Raw genomic sequence first — 21151 nt, 5'->3', positions numbered from 1 at the left:
TGCTTAAAGTTATTTACATGAGTAGTCCCCTCAAAGTTAATATTGCAGAGGAATGTTTGCTAAATAACTGTCTCCCCCCTGACTTTTTTTTAAAGTTCCTGGAAACATTCTATTGTTTTACTGTAGGTTTTGTAAAAGCACCTTTTTACAAACTAAAACTGTTGACTCAATCATGACTTGATTGCCTCTATCCAGCTGCCAGGATTTGAGGAAAAACAGAATATTGATTAAGAATTTATGCAAAACTTGCAAGGCAATGCCACCTTGTGGCTATATGCTAAAACTAGTTTTAGCACAGTGGGCATTCGCCATTATGTACTTCAATTTATTCAAATATTGGAAACTTTTCAAAATTTAAATCATAGGCCCCAATCCTCTAATCAGATAAGTGTGCCTGGACCTTTGTGCTTTCAGGGAACCCCACTGCCATCAATGGGGTAAGTGCAAGGTTGGATCCTCATAGATCACATTAAAGAATCAGGGCCTAAGTCATTAAGCAGTCTGAAAATAATGGGAGCATTTTTAAACATCTTACTGTTACCAAATGTTGTTGAAATAGCCTATTTATGACAGATCAACAGGTATATTTGAACAGGTTTAATATTTCAGTAAAAAAAGTCTATTCCATTCACAGTGGACCAGATTTTCATCTGGTATAAACTGGCATAACTCCACTGATTTTAGTGTAGCTATGCTGTTTTATCAGCTGTGGATCTGGCCTACCACCTACATTGGTATTCCTCCGAGAGAATGAATAAAAAGGAAGAAATTAAAAAATTACAAAAATAAAGTACAAACCCCAATCAGCTGTAATATGTTTCTAGTTCCAATCATTACATTTTAATAAAAATAGAATTATGGAAATAGCTGAAAGCAAATGCACAAATCCATATACGAAGTAATTATCACTATATAAAACCTTAAAGCAACCTGCACTACCTATACCACCAGTTTAAATTGACACTGGGGTAGCGATGAAAAATTTACACTATTAAATGAGGAACAGAAAAAAAAAAATAACTGAACTGAAGAACAAATGAAATACATTTAAAATCACTATTTCCAACCTCAAGAATTAACATTCAAAAATGCCCCCCCAAAATAATGATATTTTAAAAATGATAAATTTCAGTCTTAATTTATCTTCAGGTTTTTGAGCTTTTAACATTCACTTTTTCAAGCTTTTCTCTGCAATCATGTGGGCAAGAAACTTGTGGGGTTTTTTTTTGGTTTGTTTTTCTTTTTTTAAAAAAAGGAAAGCTGAGGTTCTCACAATCATCTGACACCAGGTGCTGGAGAGCTAAGAAAAAAAAACACCAATATATTGCAAAACTCATGTTAAAATTGCTTGAGCTGGCAACACAAATGGCATTACAATACAGAAATTAAAGTGCTATGCAGCTTGTTTGTATGACATCTGAGCCACTTAAAAATAAATAACCTCTACACAATGCAAAAAGGTACAAAATGCTGTATAACAGAAGTAGTCAATCTAGAAAAATAAATGATTTGTTAGGTCACTTGGTCCATCTCTGCTAACACAAAATATAAGATTCAAAGGACAGCTGGCAAGAAAAGGCACAGAAACCATCCTAAACCACTACTGCCATTTTAATTAAGGATCTTTTATTTACTATCCAATGAACCATGTTAAAATTTTATAAAGCCTTTGGACTGTCCTTGTAATTGTTTATAGTAGGATAATTGATTTGCTTCAGCATAAGTGAGAAGCAGTTAACACAATATCCAAAGCATACTGTGCCCTGCAAACTTGCTGAACAATCCTAAAGAAATCAATGTACTGTATAACCAGATTTTTTCCTTTATACACCATTTTTACTGAGACAGGACTTGACTAGCCACTCCCATGTGAAAGCCTGCACAAGGGGCCTGTAGGAAAGAAAATCTCCAAGGAGTTCTCCACTCATTCTATGATGGGTTTACCCCTGCCAAAGAGGATGCAAGGTTCACTTATGTACTACAAGCATTCCAAGATGGCTACATTGAGGCTCTGTGCCTTTGCAGCAGCTCTGCCCCATTCCTCAGCTGTAAGGCTGCATTGCAGTTTCCTCGGACAGTGACAGTCCTCAACAGCAGAATAGTCTCCAAGGCTGGATTACTTGTTCTCCCTGAGCTCCATGGGGCCAGCAGGTAAACAGCATGTGTTCCCACCAGCTTACCCATGCCCTTTAAAAACAGATTACAATTTTCCTACATCACACTGTAGGGGAATGAGAGGTCTTTCACAGAAAACAAAAGTGTCAGCATTTCACTTTAGATCCTTGCCTTACTTCCAGATACACTTTCTTTCCTGCATATTAAGGGTCTCAGGGACAAGAAATTATAGTAACCTAAGTGTGTTATCTCCTTTATCTTAACCATCTACTTTTTTGTTTTGAAAAGGTGAATTCTGTGAGGCCAACTCAGTGGGGTGAAATGAAGCTAGAAGGCAACAAAGGCTACGTCTACGCTACACACTAGTGTCTGCAGTGAAAAGCAAACTGCACCCACACTGCAGTATGTAGCTACAAGTGTCAGTGAAAGACTCCACAGCGTGGAAAGGCTTTCAGCAACTCTCCACTGCCAAAGCCTTTCACTGCAGCAAGGAAAGAATCTGGCAGGGGGGAGGCACTGCTGCCTCCCCTCCACCACCAGAGCCTTTCCCTGTGGTCTGGGAAGAGCTCCAGCAGCCAGCTGGTAGTGGGACACTACACTGCTAATGGTAGCATTGTAGACATGGAGGCATGGCTTGGACAAGGTGAGAGCCATGTATTCACATACATACATACATACATACATACATACACACACACACCTTTCATGCGTGTCTTTACTTGCCCTAGCTGTACCCCACTATCTACACTGCAATTATACCATGCTGGGGAAGCTACTCGGTTACATACACTACACACCACCGAAAAAAGCGCATAGTGTAAGATGTACCCACAGAAAGCCTTAAAACAAAAGTATAGCATAGCAATGGAATGGAAGGGTCTCATGCAGTTATTTTGTTATATCCATAGCCTAAAGGAAACCCCTACCCTCACAGCTGTGGTGTAAAAGCTAAAACTCTAGAACTACAGCCAACCCAGCAGCTAGAAGAGAGACATTCTTTGTCTGAACCTTTAGCATTATTACACTGTCCCAATACTTGCAGCCACCCAACTTAAAGTTTTCAGTGCCCACCTTGGAATAATGGAATACTGTAATCACAAAGAAAACTCAAATGCAGCTGAACGCAACAAAGTGAGGCCTATTTCCCATTCCAGTAATGGAACATATGCAGTTACCACTGCCTGCAGCTCTGTAAGCATCCCAGGAGCAGACCCTATACTGCTCCATAGTAAACTGCACCAAGGGAACCAGGAGGTCCAGCAACACACTTTAAAAGTAACTTGAAAATGTAGAAAGAGTGTGTTTGTGATCTGTGTCTTTCCCATTATGGCATAGGAAGGACTGTTAGTACCTATACCTCAGCTAATAAAGCCAAAAAAGAGATTTCGATACTCAGACTAAAAATCCTTTCCCCACTGAATTGCCTACAGGGGAATAAGTCCGTTAAAAGATTTAAAACATTTAATGGAGAGCTGAAAAGCTCTCGCTCCAGTTCCCCAATTCTCCCCTAAAAACAAAACGTGTCAGGCTTTGAGAGTTAAAATACAACTACACCAAAAGGATATTTCTGAGGCAAAAATAAACCTTTCAGAGTTTCCAAATGGATTGTGAGGAAACAAAAAAGGCAGGTGCCCTTTAAATAACATTTCTGGAGCACATTACACCGTTCCAATACAGGCAAGTTTTCTTTGCCATTTGTTTCTCTGCTTTCGGTTTCCTTTTTCTTCCCATCCATGCAACCCAGAGAAGCACTCCTTTTCCGGTTCTCCCTCCTTCCTTCTAAACCTACACTCTCTGCATGAGGCATCTATCATGACAGCCACCTTTCGAAGGGACAAGCTTGAGGATTACTAACTAATAGGGATTTTGAGCCATGAAATCCACTTCAGTGGTCTTTGACCACAAGCTCATATGAAATAAAATGTAAGGATAAGTGAGCCAAAATGCATCTGTCAACTACTTTGAAATACAAATACTTTGTAAACAACCTTCCTGATCTCTCCAGGAACCTGGAAGAGTGTCACTATTTTCAGCCTGTAACCCTAAGTGGAAAGGGGGAAAAAAGCAGACACATCAGAGGTTCAAGTTTGTAGAAAGAGCTTAACTCAAAACCATTGTTTTCTGTTCAAAAAGTTGTTTCCTAAAATCTCTCTAAAAAACCCTGATATTTAAGCACAGTAACATCATCTACCAAAGAATGTTTTACATTCACAAAATACAGGTTTAAGCTATTTTCACTATAACAAAAACAGAAGGATGAAGGAAGGCTGTAGAGCTGATGTCACCGTTCCAAAAAAAGTGTTTGGCATAAGTTTTTATGATCTTAAATTTAATTTACTTTAAAAAAAAGTTTGAATATTTTAGGAAAAATTATCCTTTCCCACTGACAGTCTGCAGTTTCTGGTTGAGGTAGACATCAAACTTAATGTCCAGATATAGTTACATACAAAGCTGCTTATTGAATAATTAGATTTCTGATGTGTACTCCGAAGGAGGGTACCACATATGCATCTTTTCTAGATCAAGGTTATGCTAGAAGGAACCATGAAGATTCAGGCAGCCAATAATGCGTATGGAAGAGAACGTTTACAAGTCAGATCATATTGTGAGTCAAATTCTACTCCCGTCTCTGCTTTGAGCGATGTGACCTAGGACAAGTGCCTGAGCTTAGACCTCACAGATGAAAGGCTGTGTGTCTAGAACAATGCCATCCCCCTATGAAAAAGCACTACATGAATTGATACTATTTTGACCCATAAACCAGTATCCAAAGATAGCAGCCACTGAACAGCCTTCAGACACAAAATGTGTGTTCTAAATGTTATTTGTAGTGCTGGGAACTATGCTTATCTATGCCAGTAGAATCCAGCTCAAGATAGTCCTTGAAGGTAACTGTAGCCTCAGATAACAGCATCAGTAATTCAGAAGTCTCTTTAACATATAAAAAAGTTTATTTAGCTACAGTATTAAAAAAATATCACATAAAATGCATAGAAATCCCATTGTTAATTCCACACACTAGAAGGGTCAGATATAAACATGTTCTTCATGGCACTTGATACCTTAGCCATAAAGAGGTGTTGATAGTTCATTAAGAGTTTCAGGCTTCAAACATTGAGCAGCCATTGCAGAGAACTTGCTCGCCAGTATCACTGTAACTAGAAGAGAAACAGTCACATGTCAAATGAGTGTACACTATTTTGGACATAGTATAAAGCTTCCCCTCCTTTCTTCAAAGCTCACCATAAACAAGAACTATAAGACTTAACCCCTGCTCTAATGTAGATAAATGGTGTCTCAGACTTCATTGCACTGAGACCCCCTTCTGACAACAAAAACTACTACAAGACCGGGGGGGGGGGGGGGCGGGTGGTGGGGTAGGAGAGGAGACAGAAGCCTGAGCCCACCCAAGCCCACCCCATGCAGCGGGGCCAAACCTGAAGTCCAAGGGCTCCAGCCCCATCCAGGGGGGCTGTAACCTGAGCCCTGCCACCCAGAGCTGAAGCCCTCAGGCTTTGCCCCGGGCATTAAGGCTTGGTGTTCAGCCCTGGGCCCCAGCAACTCTAAGCCAGCCCTGGCAACCCCATTAAAACTGGGTCCCAACCCACAGTTTGAGAACCGCTGCATTAGAGAAACACTAATGGTGCTGTAAATTCTTTCCAGCTACTTCACAAGTATGTATTCCCTCTATCAGCTCTACAGAGCTGTGATAGGAGACATGCCTTTCTCACCTCCCAGAACATTTGGATAGAAAGCAGAGTCACTTACAGTAAGAGTAGACTACTTCATACACTATATCCTTTCCTGTTTCAGATAGTTTAATGACAAAACTACATGCCCCTTGAACGTTTCAGGATCACTTGGGTACAACATGAAGATACAGTATGTGAAGGCACAGCATATGAATGGGCCATTACAATCTGATGCATACTGCAGCCTTTCCCTTATTGAAATAGTATATTCTAAAAAGTTAGAATGAGGCACTTACTCGATAATCGAACACAAGGAACAGGCAACAGCATTACAGCACTTGCAGAGTTTGCTGCAATTCTGGCATACAAAACGATCACACTGTGTGCAAGCTTCTTTGATATCAACAGTTCTTATGCAGGAGGAACAGGCTTTGGAAACTCCGACTGGTGGAGCTGTTTTAGAAATAGGTTTTTAGATTCTTATACCAGAACAGAAGATTTGAACATCAGATGTTTAAAGTTCTACAAGGTTCAGGATAGTAGATTACCTCCATATCAATGTTATGACTGCAATTACATTAGTGGTGTTGGAATTTTGACAGCTAAAGTGCATTACTGCAGGCATCAGCACAAAATATAGCCCACCTATGAAGTTTCATTGAAGACAGAATTTTGTGGCATGCCACACCTAGGTTATCAAGCAGATTATATTTAACTAAATTTATAAACTGATTATGAGGATCTCAGCTTTTAAATCAATTATATTTTAAACAAAAAGGGAGCCACATGACATCAACTAAACATGTCATTAGCAACAGCTAAGCAACTCTAGTAGAAAAAGGTATGTTCTGTGCATTCACCGAAGGAGACTAATGAAGTCCACTTCCCTAAGCTGCAAAAAGACAAGGAGCTTATGCTTAAGACATAAGCTTATGCTCAAATAAATTTGTTAGTCTCTAAGGTGCCACAAGTACTCCTTGTCTTTTTGCGAATACAGACTAACACGGCTGCTACTCTGTTCCCTATGCTGCTGATCCAAAGATATTGCAGATACCTGCTGATATAACAAATAATTAGCTAGATGCCACTTACTCTTTTCCATTGCTTGGGAATGCCTCAGTAGTTTTCCATCTTGCCCAATGAGCATTTGTCCATTCCAACTGTACTTAGTACAAGTTTCCTGTGTATCTTTAAGTGGCTCTGGAAAGCAGGGGACTGTGCAGGTCCCTGCTGCGTTGCCCTTCCACATGCTATCCATGTAGGCCTGGGCGCCTCGGAAGAGTAGCTCCTTGGTCTTTTCTAGGAGACAGCAACAGGGATGGGAAGAAGAGGGTCACGTTAAGAACAGCCCTATAGAGGGGCACGCTAGGAACTCATCCTAGGCCTGGAAGGATGAGTTTTTAAATGGGTCAATGGCCATTTCACCGCAGGCATGGAAACCCACAGAAAAACTGCTTCCCCGGACAGCTGCAATTTAAGGCTGGGCGGAGGAAGAAAGACGCCGTTTGAGGGCTGGGAGTTGGCATTAAGGACGTTTCCCGGGAACATGTTGCCAGGTGACGTTGACAGCTTGTGTGTCAGGGGTTATTAACGCTGGAGCTTTCTGAAGCTCAAGCTCGGCTGCCATCATGAAGGGACTGCCCGGCGCCCCCAGAGCTCCCCCCCCCCCATGGCGCTGTCCACCAACCTCACAAACCCCCCCGGGAGCAGCCCTGGCCAGCCCCAGGCCCCGCTACTGGGCACCTACCGCAACGCCCGACTGCCCGCGGAGGGAGCCCGCGGCGACACAAGACCGCCCCGCCCCGCCGCGCCCACCGGGGACTCCCGCCTGGGGCCGCTATAACCTGCCCCGCGCGGTCCCTGCCGCTTCCCCGCGGCCCGCGGGCAGGGAGGCCCCCGCGCCCAGCCCCTCACCGAAGAGCTCCCGCCGGTACTTCTCGCCCAGGGCGCCGCGGCTCAGCTCCCGCAGCCCCACGCGGGTTTTCAGCTGCAGCGGGGCCGTGTCCCCGAAGGGGCAGGAGCGCTTCGGCATCCCGGCCCGGCGGCGGAGGGACACCGCGGGCGCCACCGCGCTCGGACCCCCCGCAGGGACGCGCCGCGGAGACACCAGCCTGAGGCCGAGCGACCCAGAAGCGGCGAAGGCCCGAGCTCGGCCCCGCCCACTTTCAGCCCTGACCGCTGACATCACCAAACTCCCGACCAATCAAGGGAAGGGAATAGGGCGGAGTGCGGGCGAGCCGGAGCTGGGCGGCGAGGTAGAAGAGTGGAGGGGGCGGGGCTCGCACGTTAACCGTGAAATGTTGGGGGAGGGGGACTGGGCTGCTGGTTGGCGTGGCCCGGCCCGGCCTTGCCTACGGGCTGGACCCCACTGGGAAGGGGCAGCCTGAGGGGCGTGGGAGCCAGGACTCCTGGGTACTGTGCTGTGTCTGTCAGGTGGCCTAGTGGGTCGAGCCAGGAACCAGGAGTCCTGGGTTGTGCTCTGGGTCTGGAGGTGCCAGGGGGCCTAGTGGGTAGAGCCAGGTGCCAAGACTCCTTGGTGCTGCTCTGCCTCTTTGGGTGACAGGGGGCCTAGAAGATAAAGCTGTGGTCCAGGACTTCGAGGCTGGGTTTAAGTCACTTCCTTTCTATGCCTCAGTTACCCATCTGTAAAAGGGGATGAAAGGGAGAATTTTAATGTCCTTGAAGCATTTTGAGATCCACGGGTCAATCAGTACTATAGAAACATAACCCCCACCAGCCCTCTGCTCCCTTTCAGGGCATAGAATCCTGTAGACACCCTCCTCCCCCAAGCAGGTACAATATTCTGCTGAAAATGTAAACACATTTCTTACTTCTCTCTTTGCTCATAATACCCTTTGGTAAGGGCCCATACCTGCCAGGTGCTGAGTATGTAAAGGGAGTTCATGATAAGATCCTAGGTCCATGGAAAGCATTCAGCACCTTGCAGTCTTGAGCCTTTGTTTAGCACTTTTCTTAGGCTGTCTCTATGCTTTTTCAAAGGTGGGTAAATATGAGATCAGTGGGAGTGTGATCATCACTCCTATCGCGCTCCCCATCAATACGCAGGCCAGGGAAGCTAATGGTCCAACCAGTGGACCAAATTCAGTGATGAATTTTGGTCACGTGCCACCTGTGGCCCGTTGCACGTATGCTAAGATAGCATGCGTGGGGTGAGGGTGTAATAATTCAGTCAAATTCTGCTTGAGTTTTGGATTCTGTACATCAGATAAAATGAGAAATCAAACAATAAGAGTTATGTTCTGGTAGTGGAGGGTGATTCTAAAACTCTTGATCTTAGAAATAGGGTTGAAAGTGAGCAACATGTGCTACAACTGCACAGCAGGATCTTTCATTTAAGGGCAGAATTTAGGGCATTTTGCCTAGAGGCTGACATATGATATTGTCAAGATGTTCTGTTATGATTCTCTTTGCAATATGCTGCCATCACCCCACTCCAGGGCAAACACAGAATTCTTCTGTTGCAACCGTTAGATTCTGCCTCAGGTGCTGACATCTCTTCTTTAATTGCTTCACAAGCCTCATCCTTGACAACATCTGCTAGTGATCAGGCATCTTCAATTTGTAGGCTAAAAGGCAAAATAATTCTGTCTCATGTGTCTCAGCATGGCTTGGTGTCCTGTGGGGAGAGAGTTGGTTCATCTGCTAGTCTGTTGACTCTTCACCCGAAAGACTGATCCAGGAGTACTTTTATTAATCTCACTGCAATATGCCTTGAGGAAGATCCACTGGTGACTTGGAAACAGAAGAGAGGACTGTGATCTGATCTGGCGAAGCTTGCTAGCATCTAACATTCACGAAAATTAATGGTGACAATTTCCCAGTTAGTTGAGAGTCTGTGTTATGTTATTCTACTTCTGAATGTGAAAAAACAAAAGAGACTACCAATAGTAATTGGGAATATGTTAATTTGGTTTATCTTTGAAAACATGTTTGTGAAAGGAAGCAAGAAGGAAAATTAGACAATCCCATTTTCAATGTGCTCTTCTTCCAAGAATCATCTAGGCATATTTGTGTGTATTATGAAAAAATGGTTGGCTGAAAACTTTCTAACTCCTAAAACAAAGCAATTTATTTTTATTTATTTAGATATTTTTACAGTTTCAGTATCTCAAATAAATTGGTTAGTCTCTAAGGTGCCACAAGTACTCCTTTTCTTTTTGCGAATACAGACTAACAGGGCTGCTACTCTGAAAAAAGTATCTATTATGCAAGCCACATTCAGGCCCATGCCACACAATTTTCAGTCCAGCTTTCAAACACCCCCAGATTGTGAGCATGTTTGATCTGGGGTTCTGATTCTGTCCATTATGAAAATAAAGGTCATTTACAACATTTGTGCATAGGTGGGGATTATGAACACCTCAAAATTCAAAGGTGTTCATATCTATGATTTTGGTTCTGCTCCACCTGTAATACAAACAACACATTTATAAATGCTGGCATACCTCAGCTATGCCTTCAACATAAATGCCATCAACCACCCAAAGTATAATGGTATTTCTTGAAGTGTTACTACTTTATAAAATATTTTTGTTCCATTTTTGTTGCAATTGGCTAATAAATTGTAATCCTTGAGGTTATACGATATTTCTGAACTGTTCTAAGCTCATAAATACTGGACTCCCATGAACATTGGGGCCTTTAAAATATTCAACCTCTCTTTCCAGTTTCATCCATCCCAAACTCCACCTCCCCAAAAAGTTTCTTCTTCATTCAATATTTTCCCCCTTACATGTGTAATAAATATTCCTTATTTATTCCCCCTCTCACTTGCAGGACAGCTTTAAAAACTGCTAAAAGATGGGGGTTACATTCTTTTATTTAGACCAGTGTAAATCTCAAATTTATTTAAAGATTTTATTTGGATATACAATAGTGTAAATGAAAGCAAAATTTGTCCAACTGTTCATTTCTTTTATCAGTAAATGTTGGTGTGACCGGAGTTCCAGGGGAGCCAACTGAGGTCACTCAATTAACGTGAACTGCAAAGAATGGGGCAGACAATCCCCAAAGCTGGTGGATATTCCAATACTTAGATAATACCTCACTGGTTATCCAGAAGCCAACAACACAGTTCACTTAAAGTAACCCAGCCTCAGGCCTCCACCCAAACACCCAAGTCAAATATGATGAAGATTATTGAAAAACTTATTCATCATATAAAAAAGTTCTACCAATCCCAAAGTATTAGACACATTACTTCCCAGGTTAATGAATATTCCAGATCTTACCCAAATACACGCTTACAGCCAATTCTTACTAACTAAACTAAAATTTGTTAAAAAAGAAAAGAGAGAGGGAATTGGTTAAAAGATCAGTATACATACAGACATGAGTACAATTCTTGAGATTCAGATTCATAACAGAGATAAAAAGAAAAGGCGTACTTGTGGCACCTTAGAGACTAACAAATTTATTTGAGCATAAGCTTTCGTGAGCTACAGCTCACTTCATCGGATGCATCTGATGTAGCTCACGAAAGCTTATGCTCAAATAAATTTGTTAGTCTCTAAGGTGCCACAAGTACTCCTTTCCTTTTTGCGGATACAGACTAACACGGCTGCTACTCTGAAACATAACAGAGATAGTGAGCTGAGGAGTTGCAAAGAGTTCTTTCAGAATTAGTTCATAGGTTATAGTCTAATGTTTATATTCAAGGTGGTCCAGTCAGGACGGGACCTCAGTCCTTACGGCTTAAGCTTCCCCTGCATGAAGCCTCAAGCAGAATCTGAGATGACAGGATCAGGACCCAAGGGTCTTTTATGCAGTTTTCTAGCAGCCACCTGACCATACAGTCCTGGGTGAACAATAGGCTTTTGATGTAACCTTCTGTTTCCTAAACCTCACCAGTAATTAACTTCATGGATTAACATAAAATAATTTATCCATTAGGCAGTCTATCACAAACTATAAAGAGACATATAGACAATGACATTATTGCATTCAAGATTCAGCTAAGTGTTAATATTCCCTTTTGATCTCTGAATCAATAGCTATAGTGACGGACAGAAACTGCCTGTTTACATGGGTAATTATTAAACAAAATATAAGTAAACACACACAATTAGTATCACCTCAAAGTGAGCTGTAGCTCACGAAAGCTTATGCTCAAATAAATTTTTTAGTCTCTAAGGTGCTACAAGTACTCCTTTTCTTAATACAGGTTTGCACTTCAAAGTTCTGGCCTATCTAGCAGGGAATGGCCCTAATTACCATTCAGATACTTTCTAACATGTCTTTAATGGTTGGCTTTGGGTCACTTAGCCTGCAGGGTGCTTAACCCTTTCTGGCCATGTGTTACACTTTGTACAAAATTTGTTGCAATTATATAACAGTGGTAGCAATAACAATTTGCATGGTTATATTTTAATTAGACAATGTCACAGCTGGTAAACATAAATTTTACTTTATGACACAAACCAACAAGAATAAATTTCCATCAAGTTTACAGATAGGCAAGTAAGAAAAATGCTGCTTGATAATGTATTAGTTTGATTTAAGGATACTTAGTTTATATATTTTGACATGGGATGTTGACAGTTTGTGTTTTAATGTTTATAAGCTTTAATTTTTTGAATCTCAATATCTACTGTCATTCAATAATTACTTTCCTGACCCCCCATATTGTCTGACACCCCTCTATAGTTTCCAACTGTGAAAATGTAAATGGATACAAATAAAAAAAAGTTTAAACCCCATAATTTTGTACAACTGTGAATATTTAAATCGATAAAAATTGGAAAATGATTAAAAATAAACATCAATATTATCCATCAAGTTAAAAAAAAATAGAATTCTCTCAAGCCTAATTATAGCCTGTCAACCTTAACAAATCAACATGTTTACAAACTCCATGAAAGGTACTACATATTCAGCAATTATCTGATAGCAAGTGCCAAAACAAAGTTGTACATTATTATTTTATAATGAATATTTATATTTTAGCAGCAGAGATCATGGTTCTAATCTTGATAAATAAATATATGCATCAAATAAAGTTTGATAAACCAAGAATAAGTGCAGACTTAGAGACTATGCCGTTTTATGCCAAGATGCTGCAGTCTAGGTGACAGCCAGCACTTGCTCTTAAATTAGCACGGCTTGGACAAATTTCACAGAGTGCTACTAGTCTATCAACTATGCTCTACCAACAACATTCGTGCTTTCCTTCACTACTGCTGCAGGGTATTTCCAGTTCTGTGGTTTGATACTCTATTGCAGATCCGTCATTGGTTTTTGCAGCTGGATATGTACAGGTGTTACAAAGAGGCCTCTTTATTTAGTTTTTCTACCCATTCTACACGTCTCCCTTAAGGTTTTACTATGGACAGTGGTTTCCTTTTGTTTTCTTCCAGATTATGTTAATCTAGCTGTAGAACTAAAAAAAGAGAACTATGCAGCAGCGATCCTTCTAATTTTTCCCACCCACGTGCAGAATGAATTTTGTTATGTGCACCAGTATGGAGGTGAGGTGCGACACATCACCTCCGTACTGGTGCACATAACAAAATTCATGTGGCGGGGGTTGGGCCGAGGGGTTCAGCGTGTGGGAGGGAGCTCAGGGCTGGGCCAGAGGGTTGGGGTGTGAGGAGGTTGAGGGCTCTGGCTGGGGGTGCGGGCTCTGGGGTGGGGCCAGGGATGAGGGGATGGGATGCAGGCTGCCCTGGGGCTGCGACGGGGAGCAAGAAGTCCTCCCAGCACTCCTTCCCCACAGTAGCACCTGGGCTGGGGGAGAGGCACCTCTCCCTGCCTCAGCAGGTCTGGGCCGGAGCTGGGTTGGGGCCACGGGAGAGGTGCCTCTCCCACAGCCATAGCAGGTCCAGGCCGGGGCTGTGTTGAGGCCAGGAGAGGGGCACCTCTCCCACGGCTGCGGCAGGTCTGGGCTGGGGCTGGGTTGAGGCCTGGGGTGGGGCACCTCTCCCAAGGCCGCAGCAGGTCCGGGACGGGGCTGGGTTCAGGCTGGGTTCAGGGCGCCTCTCCCACGGCCGTGGCAGGTCCGTGCTGGGGCGGGTTGGGGCCGCGGGAGAGGCACCTCTCCTCCAGCCACGGCAGGTCCGTGGCTGGGCTGGGTTGGGGCCAGGGTTGGGGGAAAGGAATCTCTCCCTGCCACATCCCTGAACACATGTGCACCACTAAATAGGCTGCTGCACGGCCATGCAGCTTAGAGGGAATTTAGCTATGCAGTTGTGCATGCAAATATGTGAGCACAAATGCACTAAATACTGTATAATGAACCCATTTTGTCCACATAATAGGAATTTAGTCAACCATTTGTATCCACAGCTACTTTGTGTGCACAAATTCTGGTTTATGCATACAAATATGGGGTTATGCTAGCTCTATGGTCATGCATATTTTTGCAGGTGCACCTAGATTTAAAAATGATTTGCATCGGCAATCAGTTTTGTCACATATTGAGTAAGTGAGTGATAATAGGAAAGCAAAAATATATTTTTATTATCATTTTGCTATGTAATGGGTATTTGTTACGGGACAACATGATACATTCGGTACTAAATATTTCCCCTTTGTTCACATCCTGAGCCAGAACCTCAACTGGTGTAAGCAGAACAATGTCATTTTATCTCAGCTAAGCATCTGGTCCCGGGTTCAGTGTTTAATACAGGCTTATATAGAAGTGGACCACAAAATGTGTCTGGTTTAAATAGATGTGTTCACACCTGAATAAATGCTAGAGACAGTATGGGTTAGGTAATATCTTTTATTGGATCAACTTCTGCTGGTGAAAGAGACAAGCTTTCAAGCTTACACACAGCTCTTCTTCAGGGTGGGAAAGGTACTCAGTGTCACAGAGATGACAAGGTGGAACAGTTTGTTTAGCATAAGCAGTTAACATATTCTAAGAGACTGTTCAAAGTGAAGTGGGTAGTTAACGCCTCTGCAGTCTAGGAGGAAGGAGGGTTAATGGGCTATAGATTTTTTTAATGAGTCATAAATCCAGTGTGTTTATTGCATCCATGATTTTTAGTGTCTAAGAAAGTTATGAAATTGTGCTCCCAGGCTCATCTTTTGAAGGTATTGGCAAGGTATTTAAAGTGCCAGCCTGCGGAAGTCGGTCTGGTCCAGTACGGTGTACGGGCTTTTGCCGGTACGCCATACTGGATCGGCTTACTTTCACCTCTGGTTATAGCCCACAAAATCTTATGCCCAAATAAATTTGTTAGTCTCTAAGGTGCCACAAGGACTCCTCGTTTTTTTGGCTGACTGTCTTTGGCACCCCTCTTTTTTGGCGGTATAGCTTTACGGGCGCCATACAGCTAGCATTTCTGCATCTGATGACTGTCTGGGGAACTTCTTTAATGGCGGCCTACACCATAGAGAAGGAACTTTTAGAAGGATAACAGTTGGGAGTTGTCTTTTCTTTCTGCCCTGATTCCTACAGGATTCACTGGGAGGGGGAGGGACAGATGATGCGCCAGCCCACCGTGTAGATTCCCAGATGCACAGAGTGCCCTCTGAAAGGTTTGTGGGTGGCAGGGGGTGGGGCGGGGGGAGAGAGAGATAGAGGGGCAGAGGTTGGTTTGGAAAGGGGGTGAGAAAACCCCCCCACACACACTCCCTCAGGGGAGGGGGTGTGATCCATGCATACAAGGCCACATGTCTGTGGATCAGACCCTCTGTAAGGAGTAAGTAGGACCTGTGAGATTTGGCCCCATAAACAGTCATTATTGTTATTAAATGGTTAGGACCAGTAATGCCCTTTATTTAGTGTGTTTCGACAAAGTAAAAATGGTTATCCAGTTTCCACATGATATTTCTCATCATGCCCCCCTCCTTCTTCCCGAGTCTAAACCAGGAGTGGGGTGGAGCATTCTCCACTGCCCATCTGGACTGATCATAAAGCAGAATTTATCCCATGGAGGGGCTCCTGACTGGTAGCTTTAGCAGACAACCCAGTCTCCATTCTGTCTTTGGCAGCTCCAGACACACCAGTGCCTTATGGATTGGGCCCTGTGTAAACCACAATTTCATGGAGGACACAGAAATCATGAAAATGCCCCCAAACTGTGAATGTTAGTCAATTCCAAGGATGGAATGAATTCTACAAGCTAATGTTAGTCAATTTCCAGGATGGAATACACTTTAGTTGTAAAATTGGTTAAATTAACTTGTAAAATTCATTTCATCCTTTGAATTGACTAATGTTAACTTGTAAAATTCATTCCGTGCAAACTCAGTGAAATTCAATACTTTGCCATTTGCATTGTCATTAATTTTCTAAAAATAAATTGTGATTTACACAAGTCCCTACTTATGGGGTGAGATAAAACTGCTTTGGAGGCCAGTTACCAGTCAAAGCTCATTCCACTAAGGGTGTCTTCATGTGACTGGAAGAAAGTGAGTCAACCTTTGTAGACAAGATCTATCAACTGGCAACACAGAAGTCTCCCCAGTCCCTTTTCAGACATCTCCTTCAGTAGATGTACTGACCTGGTCTCTCGCTCATTGGATATGGACACTGAAGTAAAAGGCCTCTTGTTCCAGATTGATTTCAGGAGATAATGAGAAATGGAGATTTTCCTACCTGTAAAACAGGATCCCAGAAGTCCCCACCCCCATCACTCTGAAGGCCTGCCATATTGTAGGGGTTAGCTTTAGTTATATTAGGTGAGATCATTTTTTCCTTCCTTTCCCCAATGGTGTGTTATGGATGGATTTGTAATGATAAAGAACTGTAAAGAGTTAATTGTTCAAGTTTCTTACGCAATTTATCATGGAAAGAACTCACTGGAGTCAGTCATGAAATGTTCAAAGGGAAAAGTTCTGTTTCATGAGTGAAGTAAGTGTTTCTGCCAGGAATTGCTAACCAGGACTCACCCTATCCATTCCTAAGAATATACGAGTGAAATGCCAATAGTAAATAAAATACCTGCTGCTCATAGCTAGAAAGAAAATATCCATTTCTTATGCAAAGCTTCTTGATCATTATTTTAAAAGCATTAGGAAACACTTGACTATGTTTCTGGATTTGAAAGTAGTGAATTTTATCCCCAAACTCTCAGAAACATTTGTTTTAAAATGAATCTAAATGTGTCTTTGAGGGTAAAAGAATGAGATGAGATTTCAAAGTTTTCCTGCAATATCTACATGGGTGCGTGGGTGAATGTATGTACATTTTGCATATTACTTTGAAAACTCTTTGTTTTATTTGTTTCAATTTATAAAATGCAGCTGGCCAGTGCTGTAAGAGCATATACAGGTCAGTTAAAAACCACCCAAAAAACTAGCATATGTTAGGAAGTGTACACCTGATTATGAAGGCCGCAATGTGATGGCAAGTCTGACAAAAATCTGTCAAATACATGTTTTACCTGAATGGTTTAGTAACTTTTTTTTACTGTAATCCATCACAATATAATATACCATATTAGTAGATATTTCCCTTATTCTTCCATCAGTACATCTAACATGATACATGAACAAATTTCAATAATTATTACATTCAACTTGTGTACAAAGAAAAATTAAATTAGCCACAGTGGTTATTATTACAATGAAATTCCAAGCAAAGGTTCCAATCTAAAGTAGTCTGCCACAGGAAACAGTCAAGATGAACGTATGGTTTAAATCGAACGTGTTCCTTTTAAAAGTTTGTGTCATCACATAGCCTGTAAAGAACTTCTAAAAATAAAGGTCTGAACCTGTTCACACTGAACACAGTGGCAAAATTCCCAGAATTCAGGAGGAGAAGAAATCTAATTTAAAAAAACCTATGCAATTAAATTAAATGCAAGGAACATAACAGTGTCACAGGATAATGGTCTCCTGATGTGTTGCAAATCAAGGGTCTCAGTGGGCTTGGATGAGGCCCTAAAGCAAAGGCAAAATGGAAAGGCACTTCATGGAAAATAAAGGTCTAGGTCAAGCAAGAGACATTGATGCTGTGACAATTAATTTATAATAACTTCATTTTTAATGTACCAAAATGATATTTAGGGTTGATCACTTAATCCAATGGTTGTTGATACATTGTGAGTAACTGTTACTCACTGCGGACCTAATCCTATAAAACTGAACAAAGCCCAAATAAAATGGCTTTGTGCTAATAAAAATGTGCTGAGGACAGTGGGCTGAGGGAAGGAATCAATCTGAACCCTCTAATTGATGACTGCCATGAGATTGAGCCCATTGGAAATGAAACTTGATTAGTAGTGCATTGCCAAGAGTGCTTGTGCTTAAGATACCTCATAACATGAGCTACATTCTACAGTGCTAATAATAATAATACTTAGCACTTACAGAGCACTTTTCAAAAGTGCTTTATAAACACTACATAAGATCTAAATCCTACAGTCCTTACGCTGGCAGAACTCCCAATGATTATCAATGGGGGTTTTGCCTAATAAAAGAAGGGTAAGTACTACAGGATTTGGCCCATATTAATTAATCCTCACAAAACCTATATGAGGTAGGTAAGTATTATTATCTGCCATTTTACAGATGGCAAAACTGAGGCACACAGGTTAAATGACTTGCCCTAGGCCACAGAAGAAGTCAGGTTTAGGACTCAGGAGTTCTTGTGCTTAAATCACTGGACATAAAGGACTAGACGATGGCATAAAGCCATAGGAGCCAGATTACATGGACTCATGCGGAAAGCGGGCCCATCCCCAGCTGTGGTTACCTGCCTGACTGGACCAAATTTGAGTGGCACTGAGATCTGGTGCAGAGGGTCACAATGACACTCAAATTTGGCCCAGCTGCCCCTCTGCCATGCCTTACCAAATATAGGGGGTTCTGCTCTTTATACGCCTACTGAAGGTTTCATCCTCAGGCTCTAACTCCTGGCCCCCTACTCAATTTTTACGAACCCAGCACCTATCCACAAAGCCACAGGCTGCGCTGGAGGGGTGTGTGAAGAGACTGCACTGTTACCAGAGGAGGGTGCAGAGGGACTGTACTACAAGCCTCAATGCATCTTTGTATGGTAATATAAACTGCTTTACTACCTGGTGATTATAGAAGCCATGGCTGCTCATATGTTATGTTTATTTTAAAAAATACAACAGATCTTAAATGTTAAAAGATATCTAGATAATTGTTAGAGATGGGACAACATGGGGGAGTGCACATGAGGTAACTGGATCTGGAAGTGGTTGGAGGTCCATGGACAGGTCTTATTTTTCCCCATTCTGCACCCAAGGGTACCACCATTTTGGATGCCATCACTCCTGGAAGTACTGTCCCAAAAAGGGGTGTTTTCACAAAGGAAATCATGGCATTAATGCACTGGGAACCAGCAGAGGCGGTGATGCCATTCCTAGATGTGCACCAAGGTATCTGGGAATGTCATAAAAATATTGGGCTATATTCTCCCTACCTGTGGAAAAACTCACAGAAATGTCAGTGTGCTCTAAAAATTCCATAACTTTTGGAATAACTCAGTTTCCGCAGCATTCTGCTCTCTAAAAGAGGGGCTTGGGCCATGCAGAGGGGGCAGAGAGCATGGCCTTCTAACCATGCAGAACCAGAGGATCCATGAGGAATTCCAGATCCATCCCTGGAAATCTTGGAACCTCTGTGCTGTACCTCACTAGCCCAAACAGCTCAGCCCTGTCAGGAGCTGTGCTGTCATATGCTCCCTCCTTCAGCACTAGATATCACCCCCTACAGTTTGGTGCATGGGGTCAAAAGCTGGGAAAGGGAGTTAAGGCTGCAACTAGCAGCATTAAATCATGCATAGATTTATCCTTGGAAATGCACCAGATTTGGAGGACAGCATGTCACCGTACAGCTGGTACTCTCCAGTGCCTCACCACCTGTGCCCAACAAAATCGGGGTTGCTCCAGAAGTACAGTGTTTGCATGGAGACACATCTCAGATTCAGGGAAAAGATGCATCATGCTGCATTGGCTCTACTTCCTCCCTCCCCCACACACCATTTCTGTGGCTTTGGGGCCCTTTATACCCTTCATCACTCCTCTGATTTCCTTTATTTTGCACAAGAGGGGAGGAAAGCTGCTCTGCCAGCCTCCATGTGGGGTGCCTGTTGGTAAACAGGAGATTTGAAGGAAATACATAGGCAGCTCAGCTATCTCCAGTCTGGCTCATCCCCAGAAGTTACCTCAGTTACTGGCTTGCATCATTTTGTGATGCAATCACTGTAGCTTCTCTCCCATTTATTTTAGGAGGTTGTAAAAAAAAAATCTCAGGCTTCAAGCTAATCGCATTTGCCTTGCTTTATGAAATCAGAAATGCCTACCTAATTTTATTGTGTTTTAGGGACTGAAGATCTACATAACCAGGACAATTTTAAATGCAATATATATGTCTTATTGCTGCCAACCCACAGAAACAGGAATTATAACTTTTCCCTTTGAAGAATAACTTCAGCTTTTCCAATCGTTCAGTAACTACTGGAAAATGTTCAGTATTGTCATCAGCCCAAAGAAATGGACGTAAAACACTTCTGAATAGCAACATGGCTCAAGTCAGAGAAAAAGGAAGAAAACCACTTGTTTTTTCATTCCAGTTCTTATTCAGTTACTGAATTCTTTATGCTTTTGCGCATATGTGTGGGAGAAAAAGATGGTAGCTACCAAGCAGATTTTTATCACTGACAATTTGCATTTACTGACAAATGAAAATATTAAAATATACAATATATATTTCTTATAAATAATTTCCTAGAAGAACATTTTGGTTTTAAACAGCAGCTCCATTTTAACTTGGGAGTAGTAAGGAACAGATGAACATTAAATTGTGCTTCTCATCACTGAAGTTCTTTGTTTAAAATAGCTGGATCACTGACTCTCTTGATTTTCCAACTCCAACCCATTTTACTGGTGAGGGAGAGAAGGGGGAGAAAAACGACTATTAGAACACTGACTGGGAGTAAATACTATCATGAATTAATTTTAATCATTTTAATTTTTTAATATGAAGTTTTGGTACAAAATCGCCAACAAACTCCAAACCTGAAACAAAGTGCTGAAAAAGTGTCTCTGTTAAATAGTTTCTCCTGCTGTATCACTAACACAGAGTATACTGGAGCACTGAAAGCATGGAGTAATTATGCCATAAACACAAAGCATTGCAGTTTGAAGGCCTAACAGAAGGGTGAGGCACATCAGTTGCATGGTCAACTGTCATTATCTTGGGTGATGGATGTCTAGCTAAACCCATGCAATCTAAAGCAAGAATTCTGTCAGACTTTATAGTCTTCTCAATGTAGACGTGAAAACCATGAGACACAAACATCATAGCATGGTTAAATATGGAGGTTGTCACTTTATTTTAAAATGATTACACAGATGGGGTAATCATCAGGGCTGCCCAGAGGGGAGGGGGGGCAAGTGGGG

The 21151-nt window shown here is 42.2% G+C and overlaps 2 protein-coding genes across 2 annotated transcripts in view; both read right to left on the bottom strand.

Moving 5' to 3' along the window:
- Window positions 1-5049: 5049 nt before the first annotated feature.
- Window positions 5050-7987, bottom strand: SIVA1 (SIVA1 apoptosis inducing factor). Its single transcript, XM_074956345.1, has 4 exons — window positions 7722-7987; window positions 6900-7106; window positions 6104-6260; window positions 5050-5273 (listed from the first exon to the last, which is right to left on the bottom strand). Exons 1-4 carry the CDS (start codon window positions 7837-7839, stop codon window positions 5216-5218), a joined length of 540 nt encoding a protein of 179 aa, XP_074812446.1. The 5' UTR covers window positions 7840-7987; the 3' UTR covers window positions 5050-5215.
- A 6551-nt stretch (window positions 7988-14538) lies between these two features.
- The window catches only part of ADSS1 (adenylosuccinate synthase 1), a 45374-nt gene continuing 38761 nt past the window's right edge, over window positions 14539-21151 (bottom strand). Inside the window, exon 13 of the mRNA XM_074956341.1 lies at window positions 14539-20632. Within this exon, the coding sequence (XP_074812442.1) occupies window positions 20580-20632 (53 nt within the window). The 3' untranslated portion in view covers window positions 14539-20579. The remainder of the gene's footprint in view (window positions 20633-21151) is intronic.

This window comes from Natator depressus, chromosome 6 (genome assembly GCF_965152275.1).
Source record: "Natator depressus isolate rNatDep1 chromosome 6, rNatDep2.hap1, whole genome shotgun sequence".
Classification (NCBI taxonomy): Eukaryota; Metazoa; Chordata; order Testudines; family Cheloniidae; genus Natator; species Natator depressus.
This window is presented reverse-complemented; position numbering and strand designations above follow the sequence as displayed.